Below are 15535 nucleotides of genomic sequence, written 5' to 3'. Positions count from 1 at the left end.
ATGAAAATGCATCTGTTCTCCTATTGTTTGTCTTTTCTGCAGTCAAACCAGATTTGCATTGCAGGGATGGACGTTTGTGGGAAATGGCTGCCCAAGGAATACTGGGAAGTTAAACTTTTCTGCCCCAGCTGTCCAAGTCCCTTGTCACATTTCTGTTTCAGGATCAATCAGTGGGTCTTGCTGGGTAGTAGAAATGTGGCTGAGGTTACCTAGCCTTCTGCTTCAGCTCCCATAACCATTACCAAGCCAGACAGGAGTTATGTGGATGACACACGTACTCCTGAAGTGCACATGTGGGAAAACCCAGTTTGCTGTCCTTGAAGCAACAGCCACTGTTAACCTGTCACCAAACAGGTGAACTTTTGGGGCCTGTTGCAAAGCCCATTAAAGTCAATCCCATTGATGTCAACAGTTTTAGGATCAGGCTATTACACAACTGTCTTAGCTTAAAATCACCTGGTCCGGGCAGCAACTCAAGCAGTTATTTCTAACCCCACTGTGTCTTCCAAAAACCAGGAGGAAACTTTCTGGCATTGGTTTGTAGATAGTTCTGGCACCAGCCTAAAGATTTCCTCTACAGAACAAATTCAGTAGCAAAACAAGCTTCTTCTGTGAAACCAGCCTGTCACGTATTATAATGCTAATTAATCATTAACTGCCCACAGTGTTCTTCACTCAGTTGTGGAATTGCATTCTCTTTTCATGTTTAATTTCTTAGAAAATTAGTGAGGAGCAGATGAGTCTTTGATCAAGAAATGAAAGGATGGTGAAGTGGAAGTTAAAACTTGGTGTTTAATTCCTCGCACTAGCTCATCTTTTCAGGGCTCTGCACACCAAGCAGTTAATTGAGAGTGAGGTTGCCCTAGTTTTGTAACAACAAAGTAAACAGGATCAGTGCTGCTCATTTACAAGTGGCTCTTAAGTGTGTGTGGGGGGTGTGTGTGTGTGAGCTTGGCTTTGTGTGTATGAGAGAGAGAGCGTGTGTAAGTAACTGAATAACAATTTACTACCTAGATCCTACTGTCATGAATGCTCTTGGAATGTTTAGATCGAAGGAACAACAGAAAATACATTTATCTCTCTCTTCCAAAGTATCCAAGAGTTTTTCTCTTTATATGCAGAAGCTCAGTCACTTTTATCCAACTTTAAACATTCAATGAAAATGAGATCAGGAGATGTCAGGGAAGGTTTACAGGCCCGTTATGAATGTCTTCTGTTTCAAATATTGATGAGGGCAACTATTGCAATTATTATTTTAGCTACAATAAATGTAGTGTTATTCAACTGCTGACTTGCTTTGGGAACCTTAATATTAACATGTGCTGCTGTAATGCTCAAACAGAACCTTTCATTGATCAAATCCCAGCTAAGGGCTTTAGAAAGCTAAAGGTGTCCAAAGGTTAGCATTGACTTGGGTTCCACTGGTAGAGAATGTATTACCCTTGGTCCCGTCCCAGGGGAAAGAAACAGGAAATTTGCCAAAGGTAAAATAAAATAAAATCCATTTGCCAGGGGCCAGGCTCTAAATGATGGCTAAATACTCCTGAGAACAAGGCCAGGTGACAGCTACTGCCCCTTCCAAAGTGCCCATCTTTTACTCCTAGAAACAGGCATGTTAAGGTGGATAACAGCTGCAGTAGACTGAAGGGCTGCAGTTTTGTGTCAAATGATTTGTCAGGAAAATGGGGTGTTTATAGGATTTCTTGCTTAGTGGATAGAAATATATAAGGCCTGGTCCTGTACGGCACTGAGCATCCACAGATCCCCTTTGCCCATATTTGTGCATAGGGAATCTTTGTTACAAATGAACGTAGGGAACCGCAAAGGCCAAGGATATAGAGCAGGCCTGCACAACTTGTAAAGCGGCGAGGGCCTTTTTATTTCAAAGAAAACAGCTGAGGACCGAAACCCCCCCAGCCCCACCAAACCCCCGCCCCAGCGCCGCCAAACCCCACCCCCAGTGCCACCCAGCCCCACTGAGACACAACCCCCCCAGCACTGCCCGGCCCGTGGAAACAACCCCCAGCGCTGCTGAAACACCCCCCCCAGGGCCGCCCAGCTGCCCCGAAACAACCCCCCTCAACGCCACCCGCCCTGTGGAAACAAACCCTCCTTCCCTAGTGCTGCCCCACCGAAACAGCGGTATTGAACCTTGGTAATATGTTATAGCAGGCCCCTAAGATAGTATAATTAAGGGAAAAGAAAAATGTCTTTTTGCTAGAAGAATAATAAGATCTTCCCCCCACTTTGTAATCAATTGCCCTGTTGAATGAATGAGGTGTGAATGAGGAAGGCATGGAAGGCAGCACCTCCAGACAGCTGCAACCTTTGGAGAGGGGATGGGAGCCAGATCAGATCAGTAGAACAGGTCATCCACCAACCCACCACGCGCTTCCTCAGCTCCCCTACCCAGCCGCCGGCTCATCTGCTCCCACCCCCCTCACCTCCTGCCACTGCCTGCCTGCTTGCCTCCTCAGCCACCGGCTCACCTGCCCCCCACCACCACTGCCCGCCCGCTCACCTCCTCAGCCCCCCCCGGCTCGCCTACTCACCCCCTGCCACTGCCCGCCTGCTCGCCTCCTCAGCTGCCTCCGCCACCGGCTCACCTGCCCCCCCCTGCCACTGCCTGCCTGCTCACCTCCTCAGTTACCCGCCTGCTCACCTACTCACTCCCCGCCACTTCCCGCCTGCTTGCCTCCTCCGCCCCACCCCCGGCTCACCTGCCCCCCCGCCTACTCACCCCCTGCCACTGCCCACCCGCCTCCTCAGCCCCCCTCCCTCACCCGCTGCTTGCCTACTCACCCCCCGCGGGCCACACAGTGAGCCCACGTGGGCCGCATGTTGTGCAGGCCTGATATAGAGAGTGAACCCCCATCCCCTCTGAGAGAGTCTCAGTCAGGTCTGTTGTTTTGCTGAGAAGAGAGATGGAGGTAGTTACCTCCTATGAAGCAAAGGCAGTCTGATGTCACAGTGATGGGTATGGGATAGATAAGATAATAATGGGGCTAGCGAAAGGAGGTGGTGGTCTTTTCCTCTCCCTCCTTTAGGGTGGGATGTTATTCCCAATGGAGGAGCTTTGGAGTGGGTGTTTTGTTCTGCTCAGCTCTCTTTGCAAACAGCAAGGCAGGTGCATTTGGGTAACACCTGTAAGTTGTTCAACTCGTTGAACCTGTTTTATTGTAAATGATGCTTTTGCATTGAAAATGTAATTCAGAGGCCAAGTTAACATCCAGGGAAATGTGGGGAAAAGGGTAGGGACATGCTAGTGTGGTTAACAAGATTGACTCATTCATCCTAGCGATGCAATACGCATATCTTGTATAGCAGGGGTAGGCAACCTATGGCACGTGTGCCGAAGGCGGCATGCAAGTGGATTTTCAGTGGCATTCACAATGTCCGGGTCCTGGCCACCTGTCTGGGGGCTCTGCATTTTAATTTAATTTTAAATGAAGCTTCTTAAACATTTTAAAAACCTTATTTACTTTACATACAACAATAGTTTAGTTATATATTCTAGACGTATTGAAAGAGACCTTCTAAAAATGTTAAAATGTATTACTGGCACGCAAAACCTTGAATTAGAGTGAATAAATGAAGACTTGACACATCACTTCTGAAAGGTTGCCCTGTTGTATAGCATGATAGTGGTTAACTCTTTTGCATCAGGTGCTAACCAATGCACTGAAAGCTATAACTGGACTGTGGCAGAGCACGTTCAGGACAGTTCTGCAGTGTGTGGAGTATCAGCTAGTCATTAATACCAGAACAGGTTAACTTCTGCCTACATGCAGGACATCATGCAACTAAGGGAATCCTACCTTAGGCCTTGTCTACACTATGGGCTAAATCGGCACTGCTGCGATCAATTTAGAGGGTCTGGTGAAGACGCAATAAGTCAACGGGAGAGCATTCTCCAGTCGACTTAATTAATCCATCTCAACAAGAGGCGGAAGCTATGTCAGTGGGAGAGTGTCTCCCGTAGACATATAGTGTCTATGCCGCGCTAACGTACATAGCTTAAGTAGCGTAACTCAGATCGACTTACATCGCTAGTGTAGACAAGGTCTTAGTTAAAAAATAGTACTTACAGTAAAAAAAAAAAAAACACATAGCATGTTAAGTTCCCTACTGGCTGTTTGAATAGAAATGAAGGCAAGGAGTTACGAAACCCATGTTCTGTTCCCAGCATTCACAGATGTGTGGGCTTGAGCTAGTCCTATAAGCTGACACTTTCAAAAGCATCCACAGCTGTGGTGGGCAACCGCGGCCACTGGGAGCTGCAGGGGGCTGTGCCTGTGGATGGGCAACGTCAGCAAAATGTCTCGCAGCCTGCAACCAGATTACCCTGATGGGCCACAGTTTGCCCAGCACTGAGCCACAGGTTTTGGATGCCATCACGTTTGTGTGTACAAATTTGAGACAACTTGGGCTTTCAGAAGTTCTGAGTGCATGTAGTTCCCAGTGACTTCAGAGGAGGGTAAGGGTGCTCAGCACGTCTTAAAAAAAATACCAAAAAAAACCCCAAAAAACCCCAGCTCTTGTGCTTGTCAGGTCAGACACCCCAAGCTTGAGACACCCTAAGTTAGAGGACACTTTCGAAAATGTGGATCTTGTACTTCTCAAATGCCTCAGGCTATGTCTACATTTAAACGGCTGTAGCTGCACCACTGTCATGTTTCAACATAGACACTCATTACAGCGATGGGAGGGGTTCCTCGGTCACTGTAGGTAATCCAGCTCCCTGAGAGGCAGAAGCTAAATCGAGGGAAGAATTCTTTTGTCGACTTGGTGCTGCCTACACCCGGGGTTAGGTCAGCTTAACTATCTAACTCAGGAGTGTGCATTTTTCCATTAAGCTGGGTCTACTTAACCTTTTAGTGTAGACCTGGCCTCAGCTTCCACATCAGTAGAATGGAAATAATCTGTCTAGCTATCTAATTGCTTATATGGCACGCATGAAGCTTAGCCACCTTTGAGAAGTGCCTTCCAATCTACAGCTGAAAAGAGTTAAATTACTATTAAAAATAACATTTAAAAAAACCAACAAAACTATTTTTGCATTTAATGTTTCTAGAGCCTTTATCCTTTGTAAAATCCCTTTAATTCTTTCCAGCTCAGCAGCACCAAAGGACCAACCCAATGTTAAAATAAATCCCTCTCCCTCTTGGGCCTTGCCCCTGTGGTGTAGAAATCCAAGCAGGTTTTATTTTGAATGGAGCCTTAAATCATTACATATCGCTTGCTGATTTTGGCAGTTCATTACCAGAATTTCTATAGCATTTCCAGAGAAACAGCACAGCTCACAGCAAGGCCAAGTAATACGGTTTAATGAAACTTTCAGGCACTTACAAAATGAATAGATAAGCAACTAACCAAATCAAAAAAAGGAAGAATGTGACAGGGTGTATAAACCCCCACCCTGATGAGGAAGGTGCAGGGAAAGCTCCTTGTGCAACAATAGCCCTGCCTCACTAGCCTTTTCAATCATGTATTGGTTAGTTCCAAATTCACACTGTGTTCACCCTGCCCCTTGCACTGTACAATTTTCTAATGATGCCATTTGAGCTGTATGGGGTGGAGGCAACGTTTCAGAGGTTAATGGATCAGATGCTCCTTTCACATGGGCGATACGCTGCGGCTTATTTGGACGACGTAGTCATACATAGCCTAGACCTCCACCATGTTACTCCGGCACTGCAGTAGATTGCCAAAGCAGGCCTCATCACCAAGCCGGTTAAGAGCAAATCTGGAAATAAAATAACCATGTACCTGGGCTGTACGGTGGGAGGCGGACATATACACACACTTGTGGACAGGGTGCAGGCTTTGACCAACTACTCAATACCAATGCCCAGAAAGCAAGTTAGACAATTTTCAGGGTTGGCTGGATACTCCAGCTGCTTGGTCCCTAATTTTGGCACCACTGCAGCCCCACATACATCCGTGACAAGAGACAAGAAACCACGCAAAGTGCAGTGGTCAGACAATTGGGATGCAACCTTTAAAATGTTGAAAGAAATGTGTCATGATCCCACACTCTTCAACCCAGACCTCTCAAAGGAGTTTATACTTCAGACAGCTGCATCGGACAGGAGGCGGGGATGCTCTCCTAGATCTCTGAGGGCGAGGAACGAGCCATATTGTGTTTAATTCAAAACCACATGAAAATACCTTCTCTGTAACAGAAAAGGAAGCCCTGGGCCTGAAGTGGGCCATGGACGCTTTACATCATGACCTATTATGGAACCTCTTTTTGCCGATTGCAGATCATGCACAATGAATGACACAGACGTGAGAGAGAATCATGCATTGGAACCTCTACAACCATACCAGTTCCAGGTGCCTCATCGGCCAGGCAAAGCTATAGTAATATAATATAGCACAGACGCAACAATACACAAGGAAGGCAAACACACCCCAGAAGGCGACACGCCTGTGTTGTTTTGAGGGGGAGGGTATGTGACAGGGTGTATCACCATGCTAATGAGGCAGGCACCAGAAAGGCCATGGGGGAGGGAGGCTAGCCCTGTCTCTCCAGCCCTGTCAATCATGTACAGTAGAGAGCAGGCCTTTCAAAAGGAGGAGATTGCAGTCATCTAGGGCAGTGGTTCCTAAACTGGGGTTTGTGAACACTTGGGGGTTTGCAAAAAGTTACAGGGAGTTCTCAAGAAAAAAATTCCCTAATGGCAGACAGAGCTGTCCCTAGGGACCCCGAGGCCAGCAGCCTGGAGCCCCTGGACTTCCAAGAGCTAAGCAGATCAAAGCAAGCATATCTACCACACTGAGGAGATTTAAACTTCAAGACTTCTTATAAGAAATGCAAAGGGGGGTGGATAGTCTTTGCTGTTTTTAAAATTAAATAGGCAGCTAGTATGGTTTTAAAAATTATTAGGAAGAACAAGTTTAAGCTTTGTTGTAACATGCGTTGTTTGCCTGGACTGCTCAAGACCTGAATGCTTGTGTAGGAGGAACTCTTTGAGTTGGCTTCTTAAAGACCTTCATGCTGTTTCATCTGATACTCCTTGATGAAACATAGGAGCCTTGTCTTATAACAGGCTTATTCAAAGTGATACAAGCTATGAAAGTGAGATCTTGGAAGAGTGTTGCCATTTTCATAATGTAATAAAAATACTGTAATTATAATGATAGTGTGTAATAAGCATGTCATAAAAACAAATTTTATATTTCCAAGATCACTGCTTTTATCATTTATACTCAGGTAAAGGAGAAAATCCCTGGAAATATTCATTTTTAGGCAGGGGTTCGCGAGACTTGACATTTTAGTGAAAGGGGTTCACAGGTTGTTAAAGTTTGGGAACCACTGATCTAGGGGGAGAGATCTTCCTGAGCAGGCAATGGGTGGAGCGAAACCTGAAAGCACAGGGGGCCACCCACAGCCCTACAGGGAATGCCACGAACTCCCAGGATATGTGACAGAATGAGCCTGATTCAGCTACCCGTCCAGAAGGGCTCCTAGAAAACTGCTATGCAGACAGTTCTGAAGTAAGAAGGTACTGCTGACCTTTTCCCCTTGAGTTAGCTCCAGGAAGAAGTTATTCTTCGGTGTGTTGGAATATTTATTTTCCTTTTGATCCCCCACTGGAAGGGACATAAGAAGGCCCGCAAAGGGCAGGGTCTCCCTTGCTAAAACTAAGAAAGCAGGGCCTCAATGTAAGCCACTCAGTGTAGCTAACTTGGCATGGCCAGGGTCTCCCACATCTGGGAGAAAAATCTAAGGGGCCTTGTTTACAGAGTCCTCATTTTTACAATGGCAGAGTTTGTTATTAGTCGGGTAACAACCAACTAGGCACCTTTGTTTTGTCCTTTGCTTCTTAAAGGAGGTGGTGACCTGAGTGCTAGAGATGTCCAAACAGGTCACTTTTCTAAGGAGCTTTACATCATTCACTTTGGGGAAGGGTTTTGTTTCTACAGATGGGGTGGGAGAACAGAAACGTAACTAAGCTAAAGAGTGTGAGGGCCAAATCCATCCCTGGTGTAAGCTGGCTGATGTCAGTGCAGTTACACCTGGGATGAACTCAGCTTACTTTACCAGACATCAATGGTTTTCAGCCTGTGGTCTGCGGACCCCTGGGGTTCTGCAGACTATATCTAAGATTTCCAATGGAGTCCGCACCTCCATTTGAAACTGTTATGGGCCCACAAATGAAAAACAATTGAAAACCACTGTCATACATGATATGCAGCACATAGAGGAAGTAACATATTTTTGCTTAAAGATTAACACTGTCAAATCAACACTCAGGGCTTTATATACTATAGTGTTGTGTTGTTGCCCGTATTTCTAAATGTTTCCCTCTTCTATATCTCAATCATTTATGCTTCTCCTTAATGCTAATGCTTTCTTTGCACCGTGGTGAATTACCTTAACTGGAAATGGAACATCCTTGTATGATTTTTTTTTCTTCTTTCATTTCCAATGGGAAAAAAACAAACCAGCTTCAACTATGAGAGACCCTTTGACAGCCAGAAGGGCTGCTTCTATTCTTGCTGTAGATGTTTCCAACAGCCTTCATAAGTAGGATGATTTTTTTTACCAGTTACCACAAGAATATTCCACATAAACAAATCTGTCTTTGTTTTGCAATGGGACCCAAGAAAAAAGGCAAACAAGCTGCTTCATGAATAGCAGCTATTATTATCCTGCCTGTGTCTTTGGGACACCTGCACTAGTAGGGTCAGTTTCTGAGCCCAGGTGTGCAACACTCTTGAATGCAAAATGAAAGCAATGCACCACTGTGGATACCTGTATGAGAGCAGGAGCTGCTTTTAGGAGTGCCCCATGATGAATGCCATAGATAAGGGATTCCAAGCTGGCCCTTAGGCAATTGAAATGAAAGCAGAATTATTTTAGCTATCCAGGTGCCTCCAGCCTGACACATTCTTGGACTCGTGCTCCCCAGCCATGTGAAGATTGATAGGGGAGGATGGATGAGAAGGGAAGAAGGATGGTTGTGTAGTTGATTTGCAGGACATGGAGTCAGGAGACTTGAGTTCTGTTCTGGGTTCTGCCACTGACTTAAGGTTAAACCTTTCTCCCCTCAATCATGCAAACAGTGCATTTCACATTACAGGGATTACTAGTGTGGGAGTAGGGTTTGACTCTGAGGGTATGTCTGCACTGCAAAAAAAAAAAAAAAGTGTGTTCTTAACTTGGGCTGAACTAGTAGTGAAGACACGGTTACTGGGGTTCTCAGCTTGAGTTCAAGCTTAAGCGTATAGCAACATGGGGTTGATCTCAAGCTGCAAAGCCAAATAGCTGTGTCTTTGCTGCTATTTTAACATGGGTTAGCTAACCCAATTTAAGACTACATTTTGTTTTTGTTTTTGTGACATGCTTATTACACACTATTATTTATAATTACAGTATTTTTATTACATTATGAAAATGGCAACACTCTTCCAAGATCTCACTTTCATAGCTTGTATCACTTTGAATAAGCCTGTTATAAGACAAGGCTCCTATGTTTCATCAAGGAGTATCAGATGAAACAGCATGAAGGTCTTTAAGAAGCCAACTCAAAGAGTTCCTCCTACACAAGCATTCAGGTCTTGAGCAGTCCAGGCAAACAACGCATGTTACAACAAAGCTTAAACTTGTTCTTCCTAATAATTTTTAAAACCATACTAGCTGCCTATTTAATTTTAAAAACAGCAAAGACTATCCACCCCCCTTTGCATTTCTTATAAGGAGTCTTGAAGTTTAAATCTCCTCAGTGTGGTAGATATGCTTGCTTTGATCTGCTTAGCTCTTGGAAGTCCAGGGGCTCCAGGCTGCTGGCCTCGGGGTCCCTAGGGACAGCTCTGTCTGCCATTAGGGAATTTTTTTCTTGAGAACTCCCTGTAACTTTTTGCAAACCCCCAAGTGTTCACAAACCCCAGTTTAGGAACCACTGCCCTAGATGATTGCAATCTCCTCCTTTTGAAAGGCCTGCTCTCTACTGTACATGATTGACAGGGCTGGAGAGACAGGGCTAGCCTCCCTCCCCCATGGCCTTTCTGGTGCCTGCCTCATTAGCATGGTGATGCACCCTGTCACATACCCTCCCCCTCAAAACAACACAAGCGTGTCGCCTTCTGGGGTGTGTTTGCCTTCCTTGTGTATTGTTGCGTCTGTGCTATATTATATTACTATAGCTTTGCCTGGCCGATGAGGCACCTGGAACTGGTATGGTTGTAGAGGTTCCAATGCATGATTCTCTCTCACGTCTGTGTCATTCATTGTGCATGATCTGCAATCGGCAAAAAGAGGTTCCATAATAGGTCATGATGTAAAGCGTCCATGGCCCACTTCAGGCCCAGGGCTTCCTTTTCTGTTACAGAGAAGGTATTTTCATGTGGTTTTGAATTAAACACAATATGGCTCGTTCCTCGCCCTCAGAGATCTAGGAGAGCATCCCCGCCTCCTGTCCCCCGTGCTGCCTGGCATCCCTAGGGACAGCTCTGTCCACCATTAGGGAATTTTTTCCCCTAGAACTCCCTGTAACATTTCACAAACCCCCAAGGGTTCACGAACCCCAGTTTGGGAACCACTGCTGTACATGAAAGGTAATAAGGCACCTTTATACCAGGATAACTGCATCCATATTAGGGCTTGTACTGATAACTGTATCAGTAAAAAAAATAAAAGTAAATTAAAAAAAAATCATACTCCTAACTGACATAGTTATAATGGTACAAACACTGCTCTAGAGCAGGCCTTATTGTGCGACTACCCAGTCACTTAACACCTGATCCTGCACTCCCTTACTGGCGCAGGGCATCCCAGTGAAATCAATGGAACTGTTGTTATTGTTGTAAGAAGTTGCTGGTAGTGCTCACAAAAATAACATTTATTTTATTGGGACCTTTCTACACTGAATTGACCCATACAACCTGAGTACTCCCACTGAAACCAAAGAGACTCCTTACGTAATGTAAGTCTGGGGAACCAGGCGCTTAGCTCTTCAGGCAGGGACTTGTCTTTATACAACACCTAGCATAGTGATTGGGGTCTCTGGACAGTACCATAAAAAAAAGATGATGAAGGCACAAAGCCTCAGAAGCTGAAAAGACAATAGATAGTCAACATACAAACAACACAGTCAAAACAGTGATCAGCTGTGTCTTAATACAGTGTTTGATATTGTAGTAATCTGAGGTTCATTTTTTGCAAGGACCTTACATGATCAATGGTTTGCAGGAGTGAGCCCTTAATCTCTCCACACCTTAATTTCCTCATCTATAAAATAGGCATAATAAGCCTTAGTGGTATTGTAAGGTTAAATTAATTATTTGTAACATGAGCTGATGTCCTTAGATGAAAGGTTCTGGAGAAGAAGGGAAAAATATTACTCAGCGTTCCCTGAAGATGTCTTGTTCCTGATGTCCTGTGATTCAAGGCGTGTACTCTACCTTTCAACTAGGGGCCTGTCTATATTTGCAGCAGTGCAGCTGTAGCACTTAGTGAAGATGCTATCTATGTCAATGGGAGAGCTTCTCCTGTCAGTGTAGTTAATCCACCTCCCCAAGAGGTGTTAGCTATTTTGACGGGAGAAGCCCTCCCATCGTGCTGTCTACACCAGGCGTTAGGTCAGTAAAACTGCATTGCTCAGGGGTGTGGAAATTCCTAGCCCTGAGCAACGTAGTTATACCGACATACGTTGGTAGTGTAGACCAAGCCTAGGAATAAGCTGCCCGGATGGTGATCAGATAAAGGAAGAAGAACAAGAAGGTCAACAGAATTTTAAAGACTTCAGACACTCATAAGGAATAAATAAATACAGTAATTGTGTACTCTATTATTGTGTATAGATTGTACCAGCCAGATAGATAAAGAAGGTGCAGTAAACAAACACCGTTTACAAGGAGGAAAGATTAGTATTCTCTCTTCAGGACACTCACTGACCTGAGCTGAACAAGAGGCTATTGTGTATTATCTCCCTCTTCCCTGTTCAGGCTTGAGGCTAAGTGGGTGGAAAAGACTGTCCTATCTGAGAATAGAAAGATGATTTAATTTGCGGTGTCTGTCAGCTCTCTGCAGCTATACAGATGGGCCTTTTTTAACGTTTTTACCTTTGTTATTCAATGCCAATTCAGTGAGGTTTCAAACGCACCTGTCAAACTCTGCAGATCTGTGGTGGCTTAATTTCCTGGGCTGAAGGAGTGAGAAGTGATGAGGAAGCAGTAAGTAATTAAGCTCCTCTAGAGATAACATCTAGCTGACTTAGTGGTGAAGCTGTTTTTTTTTAATCTGACATGAAAGCTATTTTACAATATTAAAAAACTGTATTATGAACTTCATTTATAATTTCATTTCATTAAAGGGATATTCAGTAGGTCAACATTTAAACCATCATTCAGGCTGACTATAAGGGATTTTAGCAAGGGATACCATAAACTTAAAAATACTTTCTATTGTAAAGAAGAACATTTCCCTTTCTACATTACTAACACCTCCATCGATTATCAAAACAGAAAGACTTATAAAAATACATTTCGCCATTCGCTGTGGCCCAGTGGACAAGGCATTGGTCTGGAACTCAGGTGACTTGGAGCGAAATCCTGCTGCCATTGAAGCCAATAGCAACACTCCCATTGACTGTAGTGGGGCCAGGATTTCACCTCTAGATTTTATTTCCATCTGTGCCACTGCTCTGCTGTGTGACCATGGGCAAGGCATTTCACTTCTTGTGCTTCAGTTTATCCAGCTGTGAAATGGGAATAACATACTTGCCTCTTTTGTAAAGCACCATGAGTTCTGTGGATGAAAAGCACCATATGGGAGCTAGCTGTTATTATTTATGCTAGTTGCTTACTGGTTGCATGCTCCCAGATAGGGCAATGGAAATCAATAAAGAGTTTTTGACTTTTGTTTATCTCCAGTTTCATTTTCAGGTTCTTGCTGCAGTGGTTAGGGAATGTTTATTTGTTTAAAAACTGCAGTTTCTGCTTTTACTGCTTCCCACCTTTTGGAGTCTGCATCACCACTTTGGGATACACCAGGCACCAGCAGCTGAATATATCCCACTTTGGGATACAAACTCTCTGTTACATCAGGAAGGAGAGTCATGTCACAGAGTAGTGATGTCATATAAAGCAGCGTCACATTGTAATGGAACATTAAGACTGCATAACATTTTTGCCAGCCCCAAATCATTTTCAGACTGAGAAAAGTGTCCCACTTGCCAGACATGGATTGGACAATTCTACAACATTGGAGACAGATGGCAATCCTTTGGCCCTTCCAAACCTGGTATGAGGCACACTCCCAAGTGCTATCCTGTATACTAACTATGACATCTTGGTATGCTGGCGGTCCAAAAGGAACGCTGCTTCCTTTCACCACAGCACAGAAGCTGGAGCAGAGTCCAGCAGCCGTTGAGTTAACAATCATAGTATTTTGATTGTTTGCTTCTGACATTGTTATAGTTTAAATGTGCAAAGATGGGCAGTATTCTCAGTTTCTAATGAAAGAATGCACATAAGACACAGCATTCCCTCAGCAGAATAACAGCTTGCCATTTCAATAAGTGTTATTTCTGCTTTGCTGTAGCTGTGCATGTATGTTTTGGTTCAGTGATTGCCAGATACTGTAAATGAGTATTGATTTCCCTTTCTATTTAAAGCCATACTGCAGTAAATGCATCCAAAGTGCCTTTAGCTTTGCTTGCATGTACCCTAAGTAATTGCAACTCAGGGATTGTCTGCACTGGGCTGTTTCCCCCTCATTGCTATCACTAGCTATCATTCTACCAGTGGAGCTCTAATGGAGGCAGTGCACCATTCAGCTGCTGGTGTTCTAAGCACTGTTGCTAACCCTGTAGAAGGCCAATCTACAAGACCGGTGCTTAAAATGCCAGTGGCAACTGACTCCTTCTTTACTTAATGTTGCCACCATTGTGACCACAGGTAAAGCTGAAGTGGTGTTAGCAATGGTGGAAATGTTTAAGGGTAACAAGTCTACGGTAGCTAGTCTTAGCTAGGTAGGTGGCTGTGACCAAGAAATAATGCCCAGCTAGATTGACGTTGCTGTAGGCAAAAGTATGTAAAGTTTTGTTTACAGTCCATCTACAGCTGATTTACAGTTATGTCTAATGTGCCAGTAACACAAGCTTTTATATACCCAAAGCATGGAAAATGACTCAACCCATAAAGCACATGTTCCAGTAATCGCTGGCTTAACAGGATTATAAAATGTCACATTTAACTATTGACACTCAACATTCTCCTCCTAGCTCTGGTTTGTGACAGACATGGAGTATTCAATTAATTGGAACATACCCAGACGTTTGGCACATGCTTTGCTGATGACATTATTAATTTCCCAATAGATCAGTTCCTAATATTGCTTTTGACACAGCTTGTAAAATACCCTTTCACTGCAAAGATTATTTTCATAGATGACCAGGGCTGACATGCAGTTCTGGAATAGGCTGAGAGAATTACTCATTTGAAATGACTGTGCTTAACCTCTAGATATTTTAAAAATACATAACTGCCTTACACTTAAGAAATAAATCAGTCCTTCAAGTTCGGACTCCAAAGCATATAGGATTCTTTGAAATCAGTCCAGGAGAAATTGGAGACATGGGGATTTGTATTACCCTGGAAATCTATAGTTTATAAAAAGTAAATTATCCACCTTGCTTGAAGATAACAGATGAAGACTTCTGTAGCCAGAGAGGACTGCAGACTAAGTTGGATTGGAAGGATAAATGTGAGGATGGATAACTGAGCCTATGCAGGAAATAATCAAGAGTTCTTTTTGCACATTATGATAGAAGTTGCCTAGTTACAAACTGTACTGTTTGGTCCAAGTATTATAGTGAATTACATTTATATGTTCTACTTCAAACCGTTGCCACTGGGTGGGAATTGTGCAATCCTGCTTTATAAAAAAAGATAGACACTTTTGAAGTTCACAGGGGACAAAAATCTGAAATTCTTACTTGCTCAGAACTCAATGGGACAGCTTGCCTGAGTAAGAACTGAATAAATGGCCACAGCATGTCCAGGGCTGGATTTCCAATTAGGTACAGTAGGCACGTGCCTAGGGGCACCGGCGTTCTGGGGCATCTTACCTCTCTAAAACTGTATGCAACACGAAGGTCATGTCTGAGCAGCTGTAGTGTCTAGCTCCCTCACTCATAGCTCTGCAAAGCCAGCACAGCTATGGGTTAACAGGAGCAAAAATGAGTAAAAACTTAGTCAAAAGAGTCAGTAGAAATGGCTCTGAATACGCCCTGCCAGCAGATTGGCTGAGTAAGAAAGGGTCATTTTTACAGTCACTTCTCAGACCAGAACCACACTTTTAAACAGCAAAGCTTTTTGTCTGGTTATTAAATCAACAGGTTTCAATATTGAATTCGATTGGCAAAAAACCAAAATAGCCTTAAATATTAGTGATTTCTTGGCATAGGGCTTCTGGCCCTTTAAAAGTAGCTTTCTCATGCCCTGAAAACTCAGCCTCTTTCATTGCACTATTCTTACTACTTCCTGAGCATCTACTCAGCTGGCACCCATTGCATTTTGATTT

General features: G+C 44.0%; 1 protein-coding gene across 5 annotated transcripts in view; it reads left to right on the top strand.

The window, feature by feature from the left end:
- MGLL (monoglyceride lipase) overlaps positions 1 to 15535 on the top strand; it is a 140588-nt gene that overhangs the window by 54763 nt on the left and 70290 nt on the right. The window contains exon 1 of one of the 5 annotated variants that reach the window (XM_045024521.1): positions 13174 to 13252. The exons of the other annotated variants lie outside the window; for them this stretch is intronic. Coding sequence (XP_044880456.1) covers positions 13191 to 13252 — 62 coding nt within the window. The 5' untranslated portion in view covers positions 13174 to 13190. Of the gene's footprint in view, positions 1 to 13173; positions 13253 to 15535 lie in introns of those variants that run through there. 5 annotated transcript variants of the gene reach the window in all.

This window comes from Mauremys mutica, chromosome 7, assembly GCF_020497125.1.
Source record: "Mauremys mutica isolate MM-2020 ecotype Southern chromosome 7, ASM2049712v1, whole genome shotgun sequence".
In the NCBI taxonomy this organism is placed as follows: domain Eukaryota; kingdom Metazoa; phylum Chordata; order Testudines; family Geoemydidae; genus Mauremys; species Mauremys mutica.
This window is presented reverse-complemented; position numbering and strand designations above follow the sequence as displayed.